This window comes from Schistocerca nitens, chromosome 1 (assembly GCF_023898315.1).
Source record: "Schistocerca nitens isolate TAMUIC-IGC-003100 chromosome 1, iqSchNite1.1, whole genome shotgun sequence".
NCBI classification, from domain to species: Eukaryota; Metazoa; Arthropoda; class Insecta; order Orthoptera; family Acrididae; genus Schistocerca; species Schistocerca nitens.
In genome coordinates, this window is record NC_064614.1 from 340,960,796 (window position 1) to 340,970,992 (window position 10,197).

At 41.9% G+C, this 10,197-nt stretch overlaps 1 protein-coding gene across 1 annotated transcript in view; it reads left to right on the forward strand.

The window, feature by feature from the left end:
• Positions 1 to 1,263, forward strand: part of LOC126248635 (uncharacterized) — a 137,891-nt gene extending 136,628 nt beyond the window's left edge. Inside the window, exon 5 of the mRNA XM_049949817.1 lies at positions 762 to 1,263. Within this exon, the coding sequence (XP_049805774.1) occupies positions 762 to 884 (123 nt within the window). The 3' untranslated portion in view covers positions 885 to 1,263. The remainder of the gene's footprint in view (positions 1 to 761) is intronic.
• Positions 1,264 to 10,197: the final 8,934 nt, after the last annotated feature.

The following is a 10,197-nucleotide window of genomic DNA, read 5'->3' on the forward strand; positions in this document are numbered from 1 at the left end:
GAGCAAATTTTAATTATTTATAGATTTACAATTTATACACTGGAATTGTGATGCTGGAGCTCTGTAAGGAGGATACTAATAATTTTTTTAACCATCTGTGAACCACCGTTGTGTGGTTGTGTGTGCTTATGGAGACGGGAAGCTGTCCCTCTCCACAATATCAGCTCACAACTTCTAACTGGATGTTCCAGGTATCACTGGTAACTGGCCACTGTTTACAAAGTGTGGCCTTGGTTATGTAAGAACATATGTATTTTGACAGATAATACGTGTTAGTGATGTGTTTCGTTTGCAGAATGGTGCTGTCGAGAACATGAATAGCATCAAATTGAATAATTTCCTGTCTTGGAAACTAATTTTTTAAGATTTCTATAATGCTCATTATGTCTGAACTTTAAGAAAAACTGTGGCAGCGTGGAACAGGCTTCAAAATCCGTGAGTCTTCGTTTCATAAGCAGTTCAATAAAGGTGGAGAGGTGCTACTTCGCTTAATAATTCGTGAATACGAGTCCGTAATATTTTTATAAATGTTATTAACATTACTGAAAAGACACACAAGAGTAACATCATACAAACTGTAGGATAACACACCAGTGTCAAGTGTTTTTTCATTGATAATATATAAAATATTCTCTCAAGAACCAACGGAACCGTCAGTTAATGCAATACTATTAATAGTTAATTTATTTAACTTAGGATATGTGTTAAATTTCACTTCTGCTGCTAACAGTGTGGCTAACCTTTTTGTTCTGGTGTTTCAGTTATCCATCCTGGTGATTGCCGCCTTCTACGCTGCAGAGATTCGAAAAAGAACTGAAACCACAGCGGAACCGGCTGATGTACAACAGACGCTTTTGAGGAACCTCAGACCCAGAGACGGATAACGTGAAGTCAACGTACCACACAGAAATTTATGTGATTCGGTAACGGTTGTTCGTTTGGGTATTGTGAAACCATGAAAGACAATGTTTAAGTGTACGAGCATACAAAGCTCGTATTTATGAGAAGAAATTCTGTTCTGAGTACAATTTGTTCAATAACATCAGTCTTTTACATATGCTCTGTAACAGCGGAGGGATACATTAGTTTTCCAGTAATTGTTCAGTGGTAATGCTTTGATTGTACCTATTTATGCAGTTTACTAGATTTTATACAGAGAGCGACAGAACTTTTCGCATGTAATAGAGATAATTGTTCATAAGAAACTGAAAAATCTCTACAACATTTTATTAAGACATCTGACCAAGTAATGCATGCACCATAATATATAATTTATTTCCATTAGAAAGCAAAAGTAAGTTACACAAAGATTTTCTGGAATAAAGTAACCTGTCAACACTCATATTGTTTTAGCTATCCTTTTGAAGTGTCGCTCGCATTTTCAGCAGTCGGGCAAACTCAAGAAGCCAACCAAAAGAAGTGTGTGTCCAGTACCGCTGGCTGCACTGTATCGTGCCCTATTTCGGAGGAAATCACTCGCAACGTTCACCTACAATGGATGAATCGTAGTAATAACATTTCTTCTCAGGAGAGGGAGTCGTAAAACTTAAGGAACACACACTGTGGACATAATGGAATTCCCGTAATTTCAGTATTAAAGATTGTCATTCCAGGCACATGCTTTCCATCCCTGTGCTCTTGCAACTGGTTTCCCGTAGATAGGAATAGACTTTTCTTTCAACTTTTCCTCATTATGGACTAATGGTAACACCAAGCGGAAGCAAGAAACGTATTTTCTGGTGGTAAAATTACACAGTGAATCAACTGAAGCAACCTACATGCATCGAAGAATATCAGCTTTGTGCGTCGCATGCCGTGTCGCGTGATTTAACTTACAGTTACCTTGTCCTTCTGGGTTACAGGCAATTTCTGATTGATTAATGGTGCTAACATAACTGAATATGTACTTTCTCAGCAAAAATGCTTTTAGCGAGAGTGTCTGATGAAATCAGTTGCCCGTTAGTGCTGCTCCTATCTAATTTGAATCTTAATCTATACTAGGTGACAAACCAGCATTGCCTGGGTATTTATTTTGTCAGTTTTCTATTAGAAACGAAAACAGAAAAAACTGTGTTAATAGTGAAGTATCCAGAATATTTCGTTTCCGCCTATTCGTGAAAACGCCATTGAAATTATGAAATAGGTGTACAAAGAAATATGCATAATGTACAGACGTGTAAGTACTGAATCCAAATTAAGAAATATTGTCCCAGACAGATCATGTAGGCTGTGAGCAGTTGTTTCGCGTGTCTACAACACTATTCTGTAAACGTCTCTATGACAACGCCTCTTTATAGCTCTATAGACAACTATAGTTTTCGCCCGTAGCCGTTTGCGCTTCACAGCTGAAAGCTATCAACATTCTCCCAGGAGTCAGGGATTTCCGTAAGTTGACTCCGCTGCAGGAGTGACTTTGTAGTAAAGAATAAATGTAATAAAAGCTTACGCATGATGCAGCATTTTTTCATGTATCTTTTGAACTATATATTATGTAATAACATATTCGTGTAGGTATATTCAGCAGCACATTTCGATACTATCAGAGAAATATGTTGCAAATGGAGTTAGTAGTAAAGTAATAATAAATTTAGAAGACATGCATAGCGGCAATTTTTCACGCATCTCAGTACTTACGATGTCACATCTCCAGATCCAAACTAGCTGGGTGGGTGGTTCTTATCTTCACAACGATCGTTGCCTGACAGGATGGAATATTTGTACCAAGTTCGGTTGAAATTGGTCCAGTGGTCTAAAAAGTGAAGTGGAACACACACGCAGACACACACACACACACACACACACACACACACACACAAACACACACACACACAGATATGCACTTTTATAATATGTGTGGAGACTGCTTACACTACACTCGTCCGCCCTCTTCTGAAGTACTGCTGTGTGGTGTGGAATTCGCATCAGGTAGGATTAACGAAGATCATCGAAAAATTTCAATGAAGGGCAGCTCGTTTCGTATTACCACCAAATAGGAAAGAGAGGGCCACGTATATGATACGCAAATTGGGGTGACAATCGTTAAAACAAAGAAGGTTTTCTGTTTTCCTTGCGGCAGGATCTTCTCATGAAATTCCAATCATCAACTTTCTCCTCAAAGTCTGAAAATATTTTGTTGGCCCCACTTACAAACGGAGGAATGATCATCATAACAAAATAGGAAAAATCAAAGCTCACACGAAAGAATTAAAGTGCTTTTTTTCTTGCACGATGTTGGAGAGTGGAACGGTAGAGAAATACACTCCTGGAAATGGAAAAAAGAACACATTGACTCCGGTGTGTCAGACCCACCATACTTGCTCCGGACACTGAGAGAGGGCTGTACAAGCAATGATCACACGCACGGCACAGCGGACACACCAGGAACCGCGGTGTTGGCCGTCGAATGGCGCTAGCTGCGCAGCATTTGTGCACCGCCGCCGTCAGTGTCAGCCAGTTTGCCGTGGCATACGGAGCTCCATCGCAGTCTTTAACACTGGTAGCATGCCGCGACAGCGTGGACGTGAACCATATGTGCAGTTGACGGACTTTGAGCGAGGGCGTATAGTGGGCATGCGGGAGGCCGGGTAGACGTACCGCCGAATTGCTCAACACGTGGGGCGTGAGGTCTCCACAGTACATCGATGTTGTCGCCAGTGGTCGGCGGAAGGTGCACGTGCCCGTCGACCTGGGACCGGACCGCAGCGACGCACGGATGCACGCCAAGACCGTAGGATCCTACGCAGTGCCGTAGGGGACCGCACCGCCACTTCCCAGCAAATTAGGGACACTGTTGCTCCTGGGGTATCGGCGAGGACCATTCGCAACCGTCTCCATGAAGCTGGGCTACGGTCCCGCCCCGCACACCGTTAGGCCGTCTTCCGCTCACGCCCCAACATCGTGCAGCCCGCCTCCAGTGGTGTCGCGACAGGCGTGAATGGAGGGACGAATGGAGACGTGTCGTCTTCAGCGATGAGAGTCGCTTCTGCCTTGGTGCCAATGATGGTCGTATGCGTGTTTGGCGCCGTGCAGGTGAGCGCCACAATCAGGACTGCATACGACCGAGGCACACAGGGCCAACACCCGGCATCATGATGTGGGGAGCGATCTCCTACACTGGCCGTACACCACTGGTGATCGTCGAGGGGACACTGAATAGTGCACGGTACATCCAAACCGTCATCGAACCCATCGTTCTACCATTCCTAGACCGGCAAGGGAACTTGCTGTTCCAACAGGACAATGCACGTCCGCATGTATCCCGTGCCACCCAACGTGCTCTAGAAGGTGTAAGTCAACTACCCTGGCCAGCAAGATCTCCGGATCTGTCCCCCATTGAGCATGTTTGGGACTGGATGAAGCGTCGTCTCACGCAGTCTGCACGTCCAGCACGAACGCTGGTCCAACTGAGGCGCCAGGTGGAAATGGCATGGCAAGCCGTTCCACAGGACTACATCCAGCATCTCTACGATCGTCTCCATGGGAGAATAGCAGCCTGCATTGCTGCGAAAGGTGGATATACACTGTACTAGTGCCGACATTGTGCATGCTCTGTTGCCTGTGTCTATGTGCCTGTGGTTCTGTCAGTGTGATCATGTGATGTATCTGACCCCAGGAATGTGTCAATAAAGTTTCCCCTTCCTGGGACAATGAATTCACGGTGTTCTTATTTCAATTTCCAGGAGTGTAGATTGAAGGTAATTCCGTGAACCCTCTGCCAGGAACTTAACTGTGAATTGCAGAGTAATCGTGTAGAAGTAGATGTAGATTCCACAACCGCCTTGGACTATGTGACACCACTATCACAATGAGCCCTCATACCTGTCCTAGATTCGAATGGTGCACAAGGGAAATGATTGATCTACTTTTACTACACAAAGCTACAGTGAAAGAAGGTAATATTTTCACTATGTTCTTGTAATTGGCATATTAATGATTGAAACGTCAGGGTGCTACATTGATAATTAGAAAATTTCTGCAGCAATCATTGGAAAGTATGAGCAATCACAGCATTTTCTCATATCTATATCTATTCTATGCTAATAGTGAAACTGTGAAACCATCGTGTGTCTTTATCTGTCTGAACACACTAATCTCCAAAAACACAAAAAAAATTTCATGGGGTTTTTTCACAGATAAGCTTAGCTTGAGGCAAAATAGAGGCTTTATTTAATCAGAATCATAACACAGAAAAAAGGTATCGTAATTTAACACTTTATCTAAAATCGTGTGCCCAGAGTTTTGGTTTATACATTTAATCTTCATGGTGTAGTACACCAAAGAACCAACAGAAAGCCCTGTTAATTTTCTAGTACACCAAAGAACCAATCGATGGCGTTTTTAGGGATTTTTAACTCAGTGTCAGGATATATTTTGGGAAGCTTAGTCAGTGATATCATTAAGCACCACAATCTTACATTTATGAATACACACTAACAGATAATTTACTTGGCTAGTATATACGAATTTACCGATTTCACCGCGTGTGTAAAAAATTTAACACTGCTTTTGCTTCTTTCAAGGGACTTCATTTACATTCTTTGCTAAGCAAACCGAATTTATTAAGCTCCCTTTGTGATTTGGGTGCCTATTCACTACATTTTTATTTCTTTTTTACAAATAAAAATTTCTAGAAAACATTCAAGTCTTTTTGAATACATCAGAAAGGCCAAAAGACTGAGAACTATGCAGTCTCAAAAATCCAATGAAGATCGTGAGGCGAGACTCACTGCAGCTAGAGAACATCAGGCTTTAACTTACTCTTCGGGAGCTCCTCATCGATAGCATCACGCATTATCTCGCCTCTCGGAACCCTTCACTCACAGAGGCTTGCAGTTAGTTTTCACCAATGTAACACCATAGAAGCGGAAATTTTTATGGGGAGTGACGCAGGTGAACTAGTTTTTTGTACCTTGAATCCTGCTTGTTCACAAAAATTTACCATTTTGCTTTAAGAAATGTAAGTAATTCCCAGTGAGCTTACGTTATGCTATGGCCGCAAACAACGCACGAGACCAGACGCTCAGTTTTTTGGGCTTGGACCTTGGTGTCAGTTGTTTTTTGCCTGGCCAACTCTCTGTCGCTCTTTCCCCTGTTAGTGAAGCAACAAGCTCATTCTCATCCCCAGTGATACTAATTAAAGTGTTGCATAAAAACAATCTTTATAAGTCAAAAATAAATGCAATGTGCACAAAGCCTCAGGCACAGATGTACTGGGTGATCAACAAGTCAGTATAAATTTGAAAACTGAATAAATCACGGAATAATGTAGATAGAGAGGTACAAATTGACACACATGCTTGGAATGACATGGGGTATTATTAGAAACAAAAAAATACAAAAGTTCAAAAATGTCCGACAGATGGCGCTTCATCTGATCAGAATAGCAATAATTAGCATAACAAAGTAAGACAAAACAAAGATGATGTTCTTTACAGGAAATGCTCAATATGTCCACCATCATTCCTCAACAATAGCTGTACTCGAGGAATAATGTCGTTAACAACACTGTAAAGCATGTCCGGAGTTTTGGTGAGGCATTGGCGTCGGATGTTGTCTTTCAGCATCCCTAGAGATGTCAGTCGATCACGATACACTTGCGACTTCAGGTAACCCCAAAGCCAATAATCGCACGGACTGAGGTCTGGGGACCTGGGAGGCCAAGCATGACGCAAGTGGCGGCTGAGCACACGATCATCACCAAACGACGCGCGCAAGAGATCTGTCGGACATTTTGTGAACTTGATTTTTTTTTTTGGTTCTAATAAAACCTCATGTCATTCCAAGCATGTGTGTCAATTGTTACCTCTCTATCTACATTATTCCGTGGCTTATTAAGTTTTCAAATTTATACTAACTTTTTGATCACCTGGTAGATAAATACCTGAGCAATTCCAGGTTTCTCACCCAGATGACAACATAAAGTTATGTGGATGGAGACTAGGTGTTGCTAAGCGATGCCTTAGATTTGCCTTGAATAAGCCACTTTGTTTCCATAAATGAGATAGTGTGTCAATGATGGGAGCTATATTCGCACATACTGTCATACAACTGTTAGCGTTATGGACCAGACAAACACAATAGTTAACTTAATGAGTAATCATTACTTGAATAGTAAGCAACGATCAATGAGAAAACTTATTAAATAATAACAGTCAATCTATTAATGATTAACTGAACAATTAATTTGGAAACATCGATTGAGTAACAGCAAATTAAATTACGATTAACTGAATAACGAGTAATTAAATCACAATGTGTAATATTTAATTTAATGAATCATACTTTTGTTTTGTTTATCCTGGGGACTACGCTGCTTCTGTCTGCTGCTTTTCTTTAACGCTCTATTTGATGGGGCTGTTTCATTTAGTAATAATGAGTCATAAAGTGACAACAACCAATTTATTAATTATTTATAATTAGTACTAGTAATTAAAAACCATATATACTACTTGTAAGGTTTCTGTCCTGTATGGCTCCAGGCGTGAAATATAGAGTATGAGCTGTGCTTTAGCTACAGCACAAAATGGAGATATGGCTGTCAGTGTGGCTGCCTGAACTTATAGCGCACCAAGAACAGCGTTACAAAGACGTTTAGTTGGGAAAACCTATTTTGCTGCAGCGAACAGTCAAGTTACTGGAACTTGGAGGAGGAACTAGTTGCACACGTCCAGAAGACAGAAGAATTATGTTTAACTTTACACAGAAAAAAACTGCGTTTACTGCATTTTGAGATAGCAGGCAGGAACGAGGTTCCGCACAAATTCGATAGATAAAAAAGAACCGCCGGGGAAAATGGTATTATTCAGTTATGAAGAGACGCTCTGAGCTTTGTGTCAGCCAGGACCGACTTCGTTTGATCGAGCAAAGGGCTTTAACAGGGAGAACATATGCCACTTGTTCGATATACCAGGAAAGTCTTTTTATGAAAACCTGCTCAGCGCAACATGAGTACTAACGTCGATGAGACAGTTTATCAACGTTTCAGAAAAAACTAAGATAGTTGCTTGTCCACAAAGGTAGAAGGGCAGAGGGATGAAATAGCTAGTAGTGGAACAGTTACCACTAGTATTGCAGTTAAGTGCACAAGCCCAGCTGGTCAGTATGTCCCACCTCTAATGATTTAGAAACGTTCAAATTCGGCAGAAGGGTTAGAAGATAGAGCTTCGCCAGAAACAATTTTTGCCTACAACCCAGAAAGCGGATATGTCAATAAGGATATACACTGAGGTGACAAAAGTCATACGATAGCGATATGCACATGTCCAGATGCTGTTAGTATGGCGTACTCAAGGTATAAAAGGGCAGGTTATTGGCGGAGCTCCCATTTGTACTCAGGTCATTCATGTGAAAACGTTTCCGGCGTGATTAGGGCCGGACGACGGGAATTAACAGACTTTGAACGCGGAATGGCAGTTGGAGCTAGACACATGGCACATTTCATTTCGGAAATCGTTAGGGAATTCAATACTCCGAGATTTATCATGGACAAAACAGTGGCCGACTGAATTCACTTAACGACCGAGAGCATCGAAATTTGCGTGGAGTTGTCAGTGTTTACAGCCAAGCAATACTGCGTGAAATAACCACAGAAATCAATGTGGGACGTCCGTTATGACAGTACGGCGAAATTTAGTGTTAATGGGCTATGGCAGCAGACAACCGACATAAACGCCTTTGCTAACAGCACGACATCACCTGCAGCGCCTCTCCTGGACTCGTACCACGTCAGTTGGACCCTAGACTACTGGAAAACTGTGGCCTGGTCAGCCGAGTCCCGGATTCAGTTGGTAAGAGCTGATGGTAAGGTTCGATTGTGGCGCAGACCCCATGAAGCCATGGACTCAAGTTGCCAACAAGGCACCGTGCAAGCTGTTGTTGGCTCCATAATGATGTGGGCTGTGCTTAAATGTAATGGACTGGGTCTTCTGGTTAAACTGAACCGATAATTTACTGGAAACTGTCATGTTCGGCTACTTGGAAACCATTTGCAGCCATTCATGTACTTCATGTTATGGATGACAATGCGACATGCCACTGGGCCACAGCTGTTCCCGATTTGTTTGAAGAACAATCTGGACAGTTCGATGGATTGATTTGGTTTCCCACATCACCTGACATTAATCCCATCGAACATTTGTGTGACAAAAGCGACAAGTCACTTTGTGCACAAAATCCTGCACCGGGAATGCTTTTGCAGCTATGGACGGATATGCATGGACCAATATTTCTGCACGGTACTTCCATTGGCTTGTTGAGTCAATACAACATTGAGATGCTGCCCTACGCCGTGAAAAAGGAGGTCCGAAGCGATATTAGGAGGTATCTCATGACTTTTGTCGCCTCACTGATTTGTGAGGTGGTTGAGGAATTCTGTCAATGCAGCCCATCCGTCAATGGAAAGAAGTTTTGTTTCTGCTCGATGGCCATTCACCCCACACAAAGAATCAAGTTGCTTTGATATCACTCTAGAAGCAGTGTCACCCTGTTCTCACTGTCAGTCAACACTACCTGTAAGTTACAACCACTGGATCTCTCGTTTTCAAATCTTTGGGTAGTCACTACATTGCAGAGATGGAGAAGTTTCTATGGAAAAAACACAGTGGAGGCAAATCTTAAGCTGTTACACAATTTCGTATTGTGCCTCTCTCTGATAAAGGATATGGACGGGCTGCAAAATTGGAACCATAGTGAATGGTTTTGCAAAAAAAGGGAGTTTGACCAGTAAACAGGAATTTTTTCGAGATTGCCATTTTGTAGCAGTGAAGCAGCCAGAAACAAATAATTTTCCTGTGAGAGCAACACCTCTCAATGAACTAAGTCAGGAACCAGATAGGCCTTGGCCCAATACTGTTGTCTCAGCATCTAGATTAGAGTAGATTACTTTTTCGTTCCATAGATCCGTGCCGAGGAGATCCTCGTGGATGTAGAACATGTTAATTTTTTTAAAGCTGAAATAACAATACTAACAGTATGAATATATACAATACATCATTTGTTTCTATTAAAAAATTCGTCAGTGGAGTAGAAGGAGTTGGCCACTAGTAAGTCTTTCAGGCTCCTTTTAAACTGATCTTTATTTGTAACTAAATTTTTTATGTTTGCTGGTAAATTATTCAAGATGAGTGTTCCTGAGTAGTGGACCCCTTTTTGAACTGAAGTAAGTGCTTTTAAGTCCTTGTGCAGATCATTTTTGTTTCT